Source organism: Nanorana parkeri, unplaced genomic scaffold (assembly GCF_000935625.1).
Source record: "Nanorana parkeri isolate BGI_ZX_2015 unplaced genomic scaffold, ASM93562v1 scaffold304, whole genome shotgun sequence".
Classification (NCBI taxonomy): domain Eukaryota; kingdom Metazoa; phylum Chordata; class Amphibia; order Anura; family Dicroglossidae; genus Nanorana; species Nanorana parkeri.
Genome location: NW_017306572.1, coordinates 174802 through 193295, shown reverse-complemented (window position 1 = coordinate 193295; position 18494 = coordinate 174802). Strand labels below are relative to the sequence as shown.

The window sequence follows — 18494 nt, the reverse complement described above, 5'->3', positions numbered from 1 at the left end:
AGAAAAAGCAGTGTTTCTCTCCTGGGCGGCCGGGAGCGGGAGACTCCCAGAGCGCCCGGGAGAGTTTTTTTTTTCCTTTTTTTTTGACGGCAGCAGAACCGCCGGCCAATAGAAAACTATTGGGCAGAGCTGGCTGTCATTGCTAGCTCCGCACAATCGTTTTCTATTTATTTTTTTACTTTTTTAACTATTTTTCTGTTCTGCTCAGTCCCTTTGAGGGACCGAGCAGAACAGCCGAGCCGAATGCTGAGCATGTTCGTCCGGCCCGAAGCCACGTGAAGCCACCCGATGTACGGCTGATTTCAGCCGATATACGGCTGAAATCAGCCGTACCAGCCTGAAGTGAATAGCCGAACAGCTCACTTCACTTCAGGTCGGTCTTTCACTCGGCTGCCTGCGGCAGCTTAGTGATTGGACCCCTTAGTGCGGTGTTTCGGGGTCACACAGGATCCCCTTCGTCTGCCTGATAAAGGGGATGCTGTGTGACCCCGAAACGTCACATTGAGTGTGCTATGCTACTTTTCTGCATGTACGTCAATAAATAGTCTGTAATGGCAGTCGCCAAATCTTCTCTCATGACAACTTCCTTTCAAGAAATCTGAATCTGAAATGTTTTGCTCATAGTTGTTTTCTGAGATTTCTAGTTAGCAATGACCTTTGCCATGAATGCTAAACTCGAATACAGAAAATGTACACTTTATTTTCTCATCTTAAAAAAAATACACTTTATTGCATCTTGTTTCAAGATTAAAAGTTGTAGTCAAATCATTGGCTTTCCTAAATTGCAACATGATCATGCTTAAATCTGTCCGTACATTCAAAGTACCGAACTGGTATATGAAACACATGTGGCTTTAGAAATCCTTATGAGCCCTCAAGAGCTACAAAACCTGGGCTTCTGTATTAAAGTCTTTCTTAACCCAAGAACAAAAATGAAGTTACAGTTTTGCAAATTGCAACTAATCAGTCCTCAGATGTGGTGACTGCATTCATTTTCTTTTTCAGGCTTCTTCTTAACTTTTACATGGCGACAGTAACACCCTTTCTGTCCTAGGGTCAGGACTACAGAACAACTCCCCCTCTGCTTAAGCTTACGTAACATAGGGGGACTTGTTCTGTAATCTACATAGGTTAACTCTGTTAACTCTGCTTGGGATTTCTGTGCATCAGGGGTCAAGGGATTTAAAAAGGCACAGGGTTTCTAGCAGGATCATAAGGTTTTTATTGAAACAAAATGCTTTCAATAGCATATTTAACAGACCAAATAGGAGCAAATAAGAGAAGTTCATTGTTAAGGGGTTACATACACTTTAAGCAGGGGATCATAGGGAATAAAAATACATGATTCATGTCAAGCTCCCAGGGCTGGAAGGATGGATTTCTAAAGCCAAGTGACAGCTACTCTGTTTGCCAGTATTTTATTAATTATATCAGTTTTAGTGTTAGGACTGGTTATATTTTAAAACCTGGTTATATTTTGGCTGTGTAAACAAACTGTCATCTTGTAAATATTCTTATACTTGTATATTTTTTATTTATATTAGAGTTCACCAACAGATGGAGAGGAAAGGAAGCTTTGTGAGCCAGAGAATGAAAGATCTGCGCTACTGTCAGCAATTCGAGCTCACAATGGTGACTCAAGGCTTAAAAAGGCAAGTGGAAACTTGTTATATCTGACAGCAGTATCAGACTATATTCAGAGATCCTGTAATTGATTTTTGTAACCTCTGTATAATTATCTGTAAAATTGTCTGAGTAACCATATCCCATAGAAGAAAGTAAAAACGTCCACATTTATGAAGTCTATGTAAGGAATGAAAAATTGGATTTATTTTTTTTAAGTTAACACAAAAGGTCGGTTGTAGTTTCAAGTATGTCAAAAACATTGAAATATAGCTAGATATTGCATATTAAAGCGGAACTCCAGTTTATAAGGACATGTGAAATACATGAGGGAACCTGATTTAATAAAGGAGAGGCTCACGATTTACTATAAGGTTTCATGTGCACAGGCTACAACTTAGGTTCTGTTCAAATGGGGTGATCTGGCATTCCTGCGGCAAGAACCCACAGATTCCTGCAACATTCTAAAGGGTTTGAAAATGTTCACACAAAAAAAGTAAAGATTAATTTCAATTATCCAATCATGCAGATAAAATAAACAAGAATTTGCTTTTCACATAATTGGATAATTGAAGCAAACCTTCCCTCTTTTTGTGTGAATATTGACATATTCAATATGGCAAATTGGTATATCTCCTTTAGTAAATCAGTCATGTTTTCGTGTCTATTGTTGGGTCTACTGTTTTAAATGCACTTAGCATGACAGAATAAAACCGCATCAAGTACATATAGATATTATTAAAGCCAACTGTAAAAAGTCTTAACCAATAAAAAGTCCTAAGTAAACCAACTATGGAGGGGTATTGTACTGAGCATTCTGAAATCTCTGTGCACATGCGCTGATGCTGAAGCACTAGTCAATGTATGAGATTTAATTTGCTGATGCTTGGAATAGAGGTACCAATGTTAAATACCTGTTTGTGCGCTACCTACGTGCAATTTTAATTTCTAAGGAAGCCAGTCACATTATTTTTGTAATGTTCGTTTATTGTTCAGAAAAATCTTGCCATGTGCATTCCATAGTCAACCTTCCAGGAACAGAAGGCACAAAAGTATCATCAAGTAGATGTACTGTATGCATTGAACATCAGTGTATGATCTGCTAGATAGGTTTAGGGATCACAATCACTCTGTGCATGGTAAACCTATAACATCCTAGTGGTCTTTAGTAGCCCTTGGACAGGTAGACTTATGAACTCAAATGTGATCAAGTGCAGGAGATGCTTGCAAATTCTTAGTTATCACCTTATGGCTCTTTTATCACCTGTTTTAGGATGGCACAGTGTGCTTTGTACTGATCATGGTAGGAAGTACATGATAATTTTGCTTGAGCAAGAGTATACCTAAAGCCATTTTTTTTTGAGTAAAAAAACTAGTAACCCTCTCAGATTACTACTCTCAATTGACCATTATCACGGCACCGATAGTGGAATTGATTTTTTGAAGTAGTACTTTCCTGTCCATGACACCCATGTAACAATCGTATTATCTATTCATTTTGACAGTAGGGCCATTGATTTTCCACTTACTGTAATAGTACGACAATGTTGTTCATTCCGTCTGAAATTACAATTTGTCATTTGGAACAGAAGGGAACATTTACAAAGAGACTTGCTGCAGTCGCATTTGTCTAAGGGAGAATTTCCATCTCTATGGAGATTTCCTCTTACTTCTTGTTTGTGTCTGTGGGACAGAAAGTAAATGAAAATCTTCCCCATGGCACACAGAAGGCAGAAAAAGCCTGTTAGGGGTTTTAACTCTTCACTACTCCATCGAAGGCTAAACCAGAATTATTTGGCTTGAGATATACTTTAAAGTGTATTTCTACTTGTGCAGCCAAAAGCAGCCATGGAAGACCCAGTGAAACCACTGTTGTATTTTATATTATATATTATATTATTTATATTTTATAGATATTTTTTTTTTTAATTCTATATAAGTAAATGTCTTCTTTTCCTTAAGGTATCCTCTGCTGCATCTAATGAACTACAGTCACTAAGAAAAGCAGAAAATGAATCCACAGCAACAAAGACATTATCCGTCCCTTCTTCACCAGCAATGCCTCCACCTCCACCACCTGCATTAGGTTCTGCACCCAAATCCTCTCTTTCATCGGTAATGCCTCCACCTCCACCACCTACATTAGGTTCTGCTCCCAAATCTTCTCCGGTCTTTGCAAACAACTCTGTAGATACAAGGGAAGCCTTATTGGATGCTATCCGCTCTGGCCAAGGGGCTTCAAAACTGAAAAAGGTACTGTAGCTAAAATGTTTAATTTTATTATTTTACATTTTTGTATATTTATAGTATACAACAGTTTATAATATGTTAGAAATTGTAAGTGCACATTAGCTTACCTTACACCATGCAGGAGACATTAGGGGGTCTATTCACGAAGCAGCCGAAGGACCTGCCTCTGCCTACATAACTACTATGTCCTGTAGTGATGTAGGGGCTAATGGGAGAAACCTCAACTTGCAGCGGGGGACAAAAAAATGTTTACTTTCGTAAGTGTCTGATTGTACAGATTCATCAGCTGCCAGTTTCTCTTTACCACAGTGCAGATCAGGGCATGTGCAACTAGAGAGTGAACATTAAGGTGTCTATTCACGAAGCAGCCGAAGGATCTAGCCGTAGCTTCGGCCGATCCTTCGGCTAGCTTCGGCCCCAGGACCCCTTCGGTTCAGTAGAACCGAAGGGCTTTTGTACGGGCTATTCACAATAGCCCGTACAGCTCCAGAACTTAGCCGAGCGGCTCAGTCAAGCCGAAGGCATCTGGCTTGGCTGAGCCGCGCTGAAAGCCGAAGCTGGCCGACAGCCTGCTTCTGACAGCTGGGCGGAGCCAGACGTGATCTTACGGCTGGCTCCGATCACTTGCAGAGAGATCAGCATCCCTGGTTGCCAGTTAACCAGGGACACTGATCTCCAGACATCGAACTCTCCCGGGTGCTCCGGGAGTCTCGCGCTTCCGGCCGCCCAGGAGAGAAACATTTTTGAGCATGTTCGGCCGACCCGAAGCCACGTGAAGCCACCCGATGTACGGCTGATTTCAGCCGTACAGCCGTTATACGGCTGAAATCAGCCTGAAGTGAATAGCCGAACAGCGTTCGGCTCACTTCACTTCAGGTCGGTCTTTCACTCGGCTGCCTACGACAGCTTAGTGAATAGACCCCTAGATCTTGATGTATTATTATACAGCTTAATTAAGCAAAGCTTGTGTTTGTATATATAATTCATGTTTGTTTTTTGAGGTTTAGGGTTTTTTTTTTTAAATGTCCAGATTAACTTTAATAAATTCTAATGTCGATCCCTAGCTGTAGTAAGCTTTAAATGTGTTAATATTTAAAGCAATATTAAAGTAAAATGTTTTCAAGCTATTTCAAATAACTTACAATGCCTGCTGCTCTCCTTGATGTTTAAAAAGTTAATTTTCCTGAAGAATCAGCTGGTCCCCTGAGTACTGGTTCTGTTATCCTGTTTTAGGGTGGCTCTTTTCCTTTAAAGGTTCCTATTGAGCTACCCTTGTGTGTGCAAGTAAGCTATGTGTGTCTCCAGAAACACACAGGCACAGGAAGGCAAGTCACTCCCCTGCTTCCTGACAGTTGCTGGAGACTTGCCGATGCATATGCGTTCGGCTCGACTGAGCCGCTCGGCCGACTTCGGGAGCTGTACGGGCTATAGTGAATAGAACCGAAGTTCTATTAGAAGTTCAGTAGAACCGAAGGGGTCCTGGGGCCGAAGGTAGCCGAAGGATCGGCCGAAGCTACGGCTAGATCTTTTGGCAGCTTCGTGAATAGACCCTTAAGCCGTTACTTGTGACCTTGTACTGGACAGGAAGTTTGGGAAAGGCGAGCAGAGAGAGTTGGAGCCAGCTGTTTGGAAACATGATGACTGTAAGTGCTTGGGCAAACATTTAAAGAAATACTTTACTGGATAATGTATAATTGTGTGATCTGGATGCATTATTGAAAAGCGAGTAAGCATTTATTTAATTCTACTGCAATGTTATATTAATGCTTATTTTGAAATGGGCATATGTACTGGTGTTAATGCATGACCTTACATTGAATCCACTACTACATGTGAGGTATTGATGAGTACATCTTATTAAATAAAGTATGAATTGTCAACGCTGTATACAAGAGCTATAAAGTGCCACTTAACAATAAATGTAAGGCAGATCATATGGGTTCCAGGATTCTTTTTGCCAGGCTATAATGCAGTGTAAAAGACTAGACAGAAAAGCTCCCACCCCTTATCAGAGGGACTTTCAGCCTTACACAGATCTACATTATGAATGTGCAGCCACTAGTTTTTCTTCATATGGTAATACAACTGCATTTCTTGTTTTTTAGTCCCGCATGGACATCTAATTCATAAGGCCAGAATCACTACTGGCCCAGTTTCTTGCAAGTTCAAGGTTGTACTAGATGGTGATAGTTTCTAGGGGTGTTAAAGGGGTACCAGTATGCAGTTTTACTTTATCTTTAAATTTAAAGCCATGCCATTGAAAGGCAAGCCTCTGTTCTCTTGCCTTTGTGTAAAAAAAAAAAAAAAGGGTTATTTATATTATGGTGTTGAGCTCCAGATGCCATTCTCTGTTGAAATGGCCTTTAAGGGTGGCCCAAAGCCCATCTTTTTCTGTGTAGCTATTTGTTGACATCTTCATGGGACTTACTGTTTAGTATGGCATCTTGGTTTTGATTTGTTCAGTAGCCCAAGTAACCTACAACCTGGTTTTGTTATCACAAAAGAACTGCCCAGTTTGTTTGATTTTTTTTTTTTTAAACCTCATCATTAATATTAAATAAATGATGTGAGACAGAATGTTTTAGTACTCACTATCCCTCACCTGATCCCTGGTAGGTCATTGTGAGTGCAGATCCATTTTACTCCACTTAAAAATTCTAGCTTTTTTAACTTTTTTTTTTCATCAGTTACTTTTATAATTGATGTTATATTCAGTGATCACAATTACATACCTTGCAATAATAACACAGAGTGTAGCCGTGCCCCAAGACCCCTCCTGGTTATAATCCATTGTAGCAGCAGGCCATACACTGTGGTCTGGGCATGGGTGCATTTCAAATTACACTGCTAATGAACTGTATCGCTTAATGGGGAACAGCCCCATGTCAGGCGTTCCTCTGATGTTCCAACAAGCTCACATTTTATGCAGAATAATGAATACATTATCTGCAGATCTAGAACTCAGCAACACAGTTAATACATAATGCTATAACTACTCAATAAGTTGGGACTGCTCATTGTTACAGTGTAGTAAGGTTTGTACCACTCAGTCTTTAACAGATTTGGTCACAAACTGTAGTCAAATCTAGATGTTGGCTCCCAAACCTAACCCCTGGATCATGGCTCAGAAAATAAATGTAATTCAATGACTACATAAGCTAGGGAATGTGGTAATTTTATGATTGTCAGTTTGACTTCCAAGTCACATTCATATTCTGGTAGGTTAGTTGGCTTTAGATGTGCACTTTCAACTAACTTATGGAGAAAAAAAAACTATTGGATCAGTTCAGACTATGGATGATACCAAACCCTTAAGCAAACTACTACCCTTAAGCAAACTACTATATTTACAAAGAGACAACAGGCTTTAAAGGTACCAAAGACACCACTTGTGATTCAGTTAGGTAAAAATATTGTTTATTTCTACATCATTAAAAACAGGTGTAGCAAAATCATTTTTAAAATATATAAAAGTGTCCATCCTTATACGCTGAGCATCCCTTTTGACATCCACAATGAACTACCTAGGAATAAGATACCAGCCAATTTATAGCATAAATTACTACTTAGGTTCATATGTAGTCTGTAGTAGGTTGAGGTCCAGGTATCATCACAAGGTAGCTATTCCTCTACGCGTTTCGCTCCCATTGCTGGGGCTTCTTCAGGAGGGAGGGATGGATGGATGCTCTACATCAGGGGTGCCCATTAGGTAGATCGCGATCTACCAGTAGATCGCAAAGCGAAAATTGGTAGATCCCGATCGGCTCACTGACCTGTGTGGGCGCCCCTGCTCTACATGATTAGACAAATATATATATATATATATATATATATTATCCATCTATTTTATACATAATCAACATGGTATTAGCATTGAGTATTCATTATTGGATATCACACTGTGTATATATTTCAAAGGAACATACATCATCAAAGCAAAGAAAATAAAAAAACGTCAAACACAAAGAAAATTATTTTGCCTGTATATATTGGCTATAGATCCAGAAGAAGGACAACACAGCAGTGAACTCAAAACAGACTGCACTGAAAATGAAGCTGATAATGGCCCATTCAGGAGTTAGTTTCCCCTGGAGAGCCTACAAAGCAAGATCATAAGGCTATTTATTCCCAACAATTGGATATAGTAATTGGCATGTGATTGCCACAAACGCTGACGGCCATATTTATAGAGCGACATGCGGCAGAGCTGATGGACGTGCTGGTTCTGTCTCCTGCCGTCATGTGACTATATGCATATTCATTTTTAGGTAAGTCTTTGCATGGAATATATATTTGAATATATCTTATTCGCTTTTTTCCCCCTTTTTGGGCATTTCTTTTTACTATATCCAATTGTAGGGAATGCTCAGGAATAGCTACCTTGTGGTAATAGCTGGACCGCAATCTACATAGGCTGGTATGTTATTCCTAGGTAGTTCATTGTGGATGCCAATAGGGATGCTCAGAGTATAAGGATGGACACTTTTATGTATTTTAAACATGATTTTGCTACACGTGTTTTTAATTATGTATACATAAACTAAAGTAAATATTTTTACCTAATTGAACCACAAGTCGTGTCTTTGGTATCTTTAAAGCCTGTTGTCGCTTTGTAAATTTTGTAGTTCATTTATGGAGAGTTGCTTGTTTAGAAACCTTTACTTTCTTTGGTGTTGAGCAATACCCTGTTTGAACGTACTTGTTTTCTTAGCATTATCCTTCAGCTTGCATGAACAATCAAAACATTTGTCCCTTTGAAGTAAGTCATTGGGCTCTGACAAATCATACAACTTTTACTTCCAATTGTGAATATGCAGCAATTGTTTCATCAGCTTTTACAATCCTTTTGATAATAACAGCATTTTGTTTATATCAGCCTGGCAGACATAAGAAAACACATTCATTTTTTATTGTATTATTAAAATGTATTAGAAAATGTATTATTTTATTTGTGAGTGATCTAAGACAAAATTACCTTTACCCAGATTTACCTTAACCTCCCTCTCCTTCTCTGGAACATCTGGAAGCATTATTTATTTATTTTACTTAGTCACTCTTTGTGATTTCATCACCGGGCTAGCAAAATGTTGCAGGGACAGCTTCTGGGACCTAGATTTGCTCCTCAGAACTACATCTCCCAAGAGCACCTTTTCTTATTATAGTTTGTTGTTATTACAGCTCTTGGGAGTCAAGGCAACAGCAATATTTTGCTGGGAAATAAATCAGTATATGCATGTGAGATGGGCCAGAGATGTGTTGGAAATAGGTGGAGTTCTGTAGTCAAGCAGGCAGGGCTGAAAACACATTTAAAGTCTATCTAAACCCCAAAATAAATAACAAAAAATTATATATTGTAGCATTTCAGTTCTTAGATGTGGTAGCATTAGCTTTCATTTTTCAGGCTAAAAACATTTTCACCAATTACAGAAAATATTTGTTGATCTTCCCAGAAATGCATTCACTACATCTAAGCTGCAATAAATAAGGCCACCTCTGGGATAACTGCCTTCTTGTTTGCATATGTACCTCTGCCTATGCACACATCCACCCCATACAAAGAATGGCTGCATGAATTGGAAATTATGTATATTACTAGCAGTGATATCCTCAGCTTGTCAGCTGTTCCTCAACTAGCCATGGGAGCCAACATAAGTTTCTGCATTTTTATTGTGACTGCCTGTGCCATGATTCCTGGTCATTGTTTCCTGCCTGTGGGTAATAGGAGGAGTTGTGGGAGGAGCTGGGAAGAGGTGAGGCAGAGCTGGAACAGCGCAGGAGGGCTGAAGATAGTGACATTAGAATAATCCCTCCGACACTCTTTATCACAGAGGAATGAAAACTGCACAGGGGGGGCAGTGAGGTGGTCGGCCCTTCTGAAGAACAAGCAGGTAAAAGTGCCTGGGTTTTAGGGAGTATATGGTTTTATATTCAGACAGTATATTTGCTTTTAAGTGGGTCTACTTTTTAGAACACATTCTATACTGATCAGCTTCCTCTCTGTGTGAAAAAAAAACCTAAACTGAAATGGAATTGGGAATTTCTGGCCTGTTTTCTCAAAGGTCTCAGTTGATCGTGTTCCCAGTACCTCTTGGGTCTTCCCTGTGTTTTAAGAGCTGCCATCCCAGGCCCATTGTAACTTGTTCTTGTCTGCACTGTAACTGCAAGCAAGACCTGGGAACAAGGAAGACACCTGCTGCACATACCACTTTGTTGATTATTGTGCTCTAGGCCTTTCATGTAATCACTGGGAATCACAAACTACTGAAACAAGCCAGCCCTTTCTGAATGTAGCTAGGTCTTGGCTTGTGGCAAACAGAATCCACATGTAGAGGGATGCTTAATGCAAAATCTCTTTTTTCATTTTTGGTCTGGAGGTACAGTATATGTTCACAACACTGTAAAGTAGCCACTGCTCCAAGCTCACTTCTGTGGAGGACTACATTCTCAATACAAATTAGTAAACTAAACATAAGATTGTAGTCTATCACAGGAGTGAGCGTGGAGTGGTGGCTACTTTACATCACACATAAGAACCATGGGGAACAAAAGTAGCCACCCTCCAGAAGGAAGGACAGTGTCAGCACCATTTCAGGGATAATTTGAGGCTCTACAGCCCAATGATACACACATACACTACATTTTTGTTAATAGCTAGGGTACTGAAATACATTTTTAAGATTTTTCTCTTGAGTTTAGTGTCACTTTAATTTTGGTTCAGTGTAATATCACCATGACACTTGGTTGTGTGTGTATGTGTGTATCCAGCTATTCAGCATATGCACCAGGAAGACAATCCCCCCTAAAATAAAGTAATATTTAAAGCTTATATTATACAATTTTAACATATTGAATTTTAGACTTGTTTGCCCCTTATAATGTGTGAGAGTACCGGGCTACCATTGCTGCATTAAAAAAATAGCAGATTGTTCAATGATCTTATGGGAAGATTTAAGTAATTTGATGTTTTCTTACATCACATGCTAAAATGTAAATTCAAGTTCATTTACGATCACAGATGGTAATTTTTCCACCTCTAAACAGTCAAACAAAATATTTTTTGGCCTTGTCCTTTTACCCCTTTTTCTGTTTATCAAACAGACGAAGATTTAAAAATACCTCACACTTACACAGAACAGCGTGTGCCAGCTGAACTTCCAAACTCCTAGTAAACATGTGTTTTTTATTGATAGTACTATTGCCAGCAGAATCACATAAAGAGTGTCATGACCACTCATGATATTACTATCTACTGTCTTTAGTTAGTGAGGGGATGAGATATTAACACAGGGTTTATAATATCAATAACACATAGGCCTAAATACTAGAGTCTCTCCCATCCTATGGAACTCTCTATCCCAACCTGTCCGTCTATCTTCCACGCTGACTGCTTTTAGGCAATCCCTTAAGACTCATCTCTTCAAAGAAAGCCTATCCCACCTCAACCTAACCACTGAACTATCACTTTCTCATACAATTCATCCCAACACAGCTACCTCCTCATGTATCACTTGCCCCTCCCTTTTAGATTGTGGGCCCTCCTTACCATCTTGTCTTGAATTGTATTGTGATTGTAATGTCCTCCTTATATTGTAAAGCGCTGCACAAACTGTTTGCGCTATATAAATCCTGTATAACAATAATACATGGTGTGAGCTATTTTAGCAACCTCGGAATTTATAGTCCTGCTAATCCAGTCTTGCGATCCAGACACTCCTGTTCAGATGGTTCTGTATGTTGTACGTTGTAGAACATGCTGCAGACAAGCAACATATCCTTCTCCAAGAACCCCTCCAGCTTGTGATTAGATGATGCTGGAGCAGCAGCACAATGATGAGGTTGACTCTGTGCTCTTCACTTCTGTAAGCATACCTGTACAAAGTAATAAAGCTATGGTTGGCTTAAGGTTTAAGATTTACAAGAGACTGATAATAAGACGGAATTACTTGCTTATGCTAGTAAAAATACATTTAATTAATGTGTGAACTCATCACTGGATTAAACAGCATTACCTATTTATGAAGTTTATTTAGATTTAACCTATTTAGATTGACCATACAATCTTTGTACAATCCATTTTAGGTATATCAAAACTATGTAACGGGTGGACCTTCCTAACATATCCAAAAAGGCATTCCTTTGCACTACATAGTTGTTGGTAGATTTGAAGGAGTATGTACAGTCTGATTGTAAACTTTTGGGACTATAAAAATCCTGTGTTGTAATTGTAACGTGTGTGTGGTGAGCTTAACTACTTGCTGACCGCGGTGTTAAACCCCCTTCCTGTCCAGGCCATTCTTTTAGTATTCAGCGCTGCAGTACTTTGACTGACATTTATTCAGTCATGCAACGCTGTACTGAAATGAATTTTATATTTTTTTGGGGGGACAGATAAAGCGTTCATATGGTGGTATTTAATCACCACTGGGGTTTTTATTTTTTACTGTATAAAAAAAAAAGTTCAGAAAATTTAGAAAGAAAACCTGTTTTCCCTAAGTTATTTATAAAACATTTATTAGTACCCAATTTTTGGGTAAAATATAAAAGATGGGGTCATATCAGGGAAATAGACACCAAACATGTCGAGCTTTAAAATTGCATGTGGCTGCAAAATCGCAAAATAAACTTCCATACCTAAATTTGGCTGTAGGTGATGCTTTAAAAGCTTTTATCACTCATCAATTTAGTGTCATCAGTGATTAATGGCCCTAAAATTATTGCTTGCACTTCGACATCTACGGTGATATGTAAAATGTGTGGCGTAATCGTTGTTTTCGCATGTAGGCGCACCTGGCACGTATTTACGTTTATATGTGCGTGCAAGTAGGAGAATGTTGATCGATCTCTCTCTCTCTCTCTTTACAGTGTGAGCAGCCTCTGTGCCGGTCTCCGGCATGCAGGGGGGACAGCGGAGCCGCGATAAGCGGCAGCAACGGTGGCGCGGGGGAGCGCGGCAGCAGAGGGAAGGGGGGCCACACGATGTTTGTTGTCATACAAGCGATCGGATGACTGTACAGCCGCCCAAACACTTGTATGTAACAGTCGGTACCAGCTGTTTACATGCACAGCAGGATTCTGCTTCGTAGCGTGTGCATATACGTCCACCCGCTCAGAAGAGGTGCAACTGAAACCAAACTTTTTATGTTAGCCTTGGAAAGAGTGGAGAGGGACAGGGGTTATCCCTATCCAAAACTTAAAAAACAGTTTTGTCTTCAGTTCTTCAAGTTTATACCTTTTTAAACTAATGTATTGTATCTGTTTGGACTGTATATACAGTATACAATCTTTCTTTTACAAATAAACATTTAATGTAATACAAAGCATTCCTAGAGCACTATGGAGTTTTCTAAAGAGACAGCACAGCCACTGAGCCACTGCTAAGATTCATTCGCTTGTGTTTGTACATTTCAGCTTGAACTCTTTTTAAACAGGTGGTAAGAAGAGACTGAAAAAGGAGCCTAATGCTCACCCCGCTGTCTGGATATATACCATTGGAAAATGTTCATTTACAATATTTTAGATTTACCTGAAATAATTTTAAATGTTTTTAATGCTGACCATAATAAATTAAGAAGGAACATTTACAATTAATTTAAGCTTACCCAAGTAACCTGTGCTCACTCCATGCAACCACAAATGTGCAGATAAATTTCCTAATTTGTTTAATTTGTTTATGTTCATTTTTTTATATTTACAGTAAAGACATGCACTACCATGTGTAAATGACCTAAGCCTTCTAATAATTCTAATTAATATTTTTAATTCTGTTAGGCCAGTGTTGTCTAGTCCTGTGTCTACTGTTTGTATATAGGACTTTATAAGAGTATCATCATTCTGTTGGGGTTTTTGTTCTCTTATACTCCGATAAACAGCATAAGACCCTCCCCCTCCAGCACCTATTGCCTAAAAGCGTATTAGGCTGGTAGCATTGTGGTAAGCAGTAGAGCCTGAGTGACTTGATTTCTGCTGTTGTGGGATGATAATACAAGGAGACAATTACTATGGCAGTATTTTAAAATGAGTTTCTGAATGAATTCATGCATTTTCATTACAAAATACATAAAGAGATAGATAGTGTTTATATTTTGTGTGGAGTTTCACTTTAAATTTGACATGCTTGGCCTGATTCTGTATTTTTTCTGTTACAGGTCTCCGCATCAGTGCGTACATTGTAAGACAAAATAAACGAAGAAAGCACCTCTCCCTATCTCTTATACCAGTTCAACGACACACTTGAGAGGTCCAGAACAGCAAGCCTGTCTGATTGTTTTGTCATCTGGCCAAAATTTTTTAAACCTAATTTTCTTTTTCAAAATAATGGTTCAAAAGGGAAAAAATAATGTATGCTGCATATGTGCCAAGGAAAATGTGTTTTGCCTTGAAACGAATTCAGATTTTGCCAATAAAATATTCTTGTTGGCAGGTGAGAATGAGCAGAAAATGCTAGAATGTAAATAATACACCTTAGCAAAGAACAGCATAGTTAATTAAATGGTTTTGACCTAATGATTGTCACTCTCCTACATTCTAATGGAGTTAAGGAAAGGAAATGTGATTTGTAAATATATTTTAAACTCTGTATTCTGAGGATTAAATTAACACAAGTGAACTAATATTCTGAAAGCAAAATAGCTTTCGTCAGTCAGTGTGGGCTTACAATGTTAATGACAAATAACATAATGACATTTTAAACTTTACAAACTCTATCTTTTCTAAGAATCTGATACTAGCGTAAAATTAACAGTGTTGAAACAAATTAAGTTATACAGGATATTGAAGTACCCACTGTGTTCAGTGAGAAATATATATTTTTTGTTGCTATGAAGTAAATCGGGATATAATGGTCACAAACACAGCATGCTCTTTGTTAGCGTGCAGCATAGTTATGACTTCATCTGTCTTTTCTAAATTTTCTCATTGTTTTAGTCAGTAAACCCGTGCACCAAATTATCTTTGAACACATCACCATTATTGAGATTTATGTTTCATTGCTATCATATGGTTGTATGTGTTCTTATATTAGCAACTATGGACAAAGCCTAGTAGGTATAGAGGACACCATGTCTCTATAATGCTCTCTTTCAGCTGCCATTGGTAATTCCGGATAAAGACTCTGTCTGTGCTGCTGACCATATACTTATTTTGTTGTATGAGATCTATTAGGAGATCAATGCCGTGAACACAGCTCATATGTTCTAACTACAATTTTCTCAAAGAAACGAGCAAAAGGTATAGACATATGTTTTATGGGAAGTTTAATAGACACTCTGTGAATTGTTTATAAACAATTCACAGAGCCATTGGCCCATAATTCTCTGTGAATGATCATTCTGTGTGAATAGATGCACCAAAAATGTTCTTAAATATTATCTGGGTTGTTTATTATGCTTATAAAGAGTTTTAGGGATCTATTTTTACAATGTTTGCAGAGCCATTGGCCCTGCTAATCCCTGTGCAAATTAATGCACAAAACAAATATTCTTAATATTTTTTTTATTAAAGGTTGATTGTATTTTTGAATGTCATTATGTAATACTGAATTATAGCCACCAGGTGGTTCTGAGGAGCATAGGGAATACATAATTATTTCTTGTGCTCCTCAGCTGTATCTAGTGGCTATATAGCGGTATTACAAGATTACATTCAACATTGCAATCAACCTTTAATTAGAATTTGTTTTGAGCTATAATTCGCACAGGGAATCACGGGGGCCAATGGCTCTGCAATTTTGTTTTAAAAATCTAATTTGCACTCTTCTTTAAACTTATGTCTGTCTTTTAAAAACTGTTGCTGTTAGTCAAGTCCATCTAACACTACTCCCTCCACAGGTGGAAAATGCTGCTGTCCAAGGATGGTTTAATTTTTCCACTGTAGTGAAGCCATCCTAAGACAGGAAGTGTGTTACTGGCCAGATCACTAGTTAAAAATAAAGGGAAAAATGCATAAAAAATATAACAAATGCAGCCACCACATTTAAGGATTGGTAAACTGCAATATATTTGTAATTTTGTTTGTAGGTATAGATACACTTTAATTTGAGTTACAGCTGTATAACTCCTGCTCTTTTTAACATTTTTCTCATGCAATTTACCATTGTTAAGACAGATATAAGTTATATACTTGAGTATACATATATCATTCTCATAAATATTGTTTGTGTAGCATTTTGTGTTCAGGGTTATATGTTATAGCTCTACTATAGCATATTATGCACAGGGAAGGATGAGACAATATTACACTTAACATATCTTAAAGTAATGATGTATTACCATTCATCTCATACTCAGAATGTAGTATTCATGTTAGATGTTTCCATTTGTCAGGGTAGGTCCTCTCGATTATTTTCACGTGAAAATTGTACCTTACCTAGTTGTGATACTTGAACTCATAGCAAAATGATCTTGCAGTGAGTGTTTTATACAGCAGAAATATTCAACCTCTGTCTCCACAGCTGTTAAGCTACAGGCGTCATGTCCTGACATCTCTGGCAATGCATGCTAGAACTTGTACATCCAGAACAGCCGTAGAGCCACAAGCTGCCTAATACTTTTAGAGCATATCACATTTTTTATCCTTCTGTAACCTGTGTTTTTATGTACAATGATATCACTGCATTGAGTAATGGGAGTGTGCCCTTGCTTAGAGTAATGTAGTTATATCTTCAGTGATGTGTTACTGGATGAAAGGAACATACTGAATTATAAATAATAATGTACTAACACGGACATTTATTTTAAATATCTGATTCTAGAGAGCTTTGCTTCTGTTTGGATCAACTGTGTTTTTAGGCTTCATTCACACTGACACTCTTGCATTTAGCTTTTATAGAAACAGTAGACGTTATCTGGGAGATATAAACAACTTGTATGCTTTCCAGATCATTTATTCCTGCATTTAGATGTTCCTGCTTAAAGCCGTGTTTAGACACATTTACGCGTGTTTATACACGTTCAGAGTTTCTTATCGTTTAGAGCTTCTAATTCAGTTAAGCTGAATGCAGGTAAATGCAAAATCCGATTGATGCTATTAAAAATCAATTACATGCATTTATATACATTTAGAAATGTGCTCTAAATGCAAATAAATGCAGATTTGGGACTGCCGGTGTGAATGAGGCCTAAGATAACTTATTACAATTCAAGGAGGTAAAATAGGAATAATTGCCCCATTTAAGCATGATTCATAGGGGTCTATTCACTAAGCTGCCGAAGGATCTAGACGTAGCTTTGGCTGATCCTTTGGCCCCAGGACCCCTTCAGTACAGTAGAATATTCATTATAGCCCATACAGCTCCCAAAGATGGCCGAGGGGCTCAGTCGAGCCGAAGGCATATGTTTCGGCTCGACTGAGCCGAGGTGAAAGCCGAAGCTGGCCAAACGGCCGGCCATTAGCCGGCCGAGAGCCTGCTACTAACTGCTGGGCGGAGCCAGCCGTCATCTCATGGCTGGCTCCAGCCACTTGCACAGACAGATCAGCCTCCCTAGTTATCAGGTAACCAGGGAGGCTGATCTCCAGACAGCCCAACTATCCCGGACGCTCCGGCAGTCTCCCACTAGTAGATAGCGGCTCCCGGCCACCCTGGAGAGAAACACTCCGGGAAAGTTTTACTCTGCTCAATCGAGCAGAGTAAAACTTTCCCTGCTCTGCTTTCTGGGGGGAAAAAACAGCATAGGAATGTATAGCTACATTCATATTGGCTATTTCAGTTGGGCGGAGCTAGCTGTCACTGCTAGCTCCGCCCAAACGTTTTCCATTTTGTTTTCTACTTTTTTTAAACTATTTTTCTATTCTGCTCGGTACCACATATGTGGCGGCATTCGGCTCGGCTATTCACTCACTGCTGTTCGGCATCTATGGGTCGGCTGATTTCAGCCAATATACGGCTGAAATTAGCCGTACAATCCGGAAGTGAATAGCCGAACAGCGTTCGGCTCATTTCACTTCGGGTCGTTTATTCACTCGGCTGCCTACGGCCGCTTAGTGAATAGACCCCATAGTCTTTAAGCCATGCAAGTCAATTAGTTTAAATTCTTAAAGTGGATCTTGCATTTAAAATGCAAGGACAGCTTTTTAAATGTGCCCTTTCTTCCTTGCTAAAACACTGAATAAAAGTGGAAAAAACACTTGTAGGGGATATTTCCTCCGGCTGAGAAGATGCTCCCGGCATTGTGCTGCAGCATCTTCTCGATGGATATTGTTGGCAGGATGATGACGTCACTCCCATACCACAAAAACCAGATGAAAGGTGAGTGCAATATCTAACTTTTTTCCCTAGTGGTGTCTTTTTATAAACCTTAAGTCAGCATTTTAGGTTTACAACATTTGGGCCAAATTTAGTATCAAGTGAGATAAAGGAGTGAATTAATGTAAGTGAACACAGGCTCATTTTGCACATGTGTAAATGTGGTCCTTTGTCTCTTGACATTCGAAAATATACTGAGATACAGACATGAACAAATTTGTTGGTACTCTTTCAAGAAAAAAAAAGAACCCACAATTTTCTGATTTAAAACTGATTGAAGGATTGGCATCTATCATTGTTTATTTCATATTTAATAAATATCAGACTTTGCTTTTGATTTTTGATTCAACAGAATATTTTAAATATTAAAATAAAAATCGCA

The 18494-nt window shown here is 38.7% G+C and overlaps 1 protein-coding gene across 1 annotated transcript in view; it reads left to right on the top strand.

The window, feature by feature from the left end:
• Positions 1-14491, top strand: part of COBL (cordon-bleu WH2 repeat protein) — a 246178-nt gene extending 231687 nt beyond the window's left edge. Inside the window, exons 13-15 of the mRNA XM_018557793.1 lie at positions 1545-1652; positions 3586-3876; positions 14019-14491. Coding sequence (XP_018413295.1) covers positions 1545-1652; positions 3586-3876; positions 14019-14045 — 426 coding nt within the window. The 3' untranslated portion in view covers positions 14046-14491. The remainder of the gene's footprint in view (positions 1-1544; positions 1653-3585; positions 3877-14018) is intronic.
• The last annotated feature ends 4003 nt before the right edge of the window (positions 14492-18494 follow it).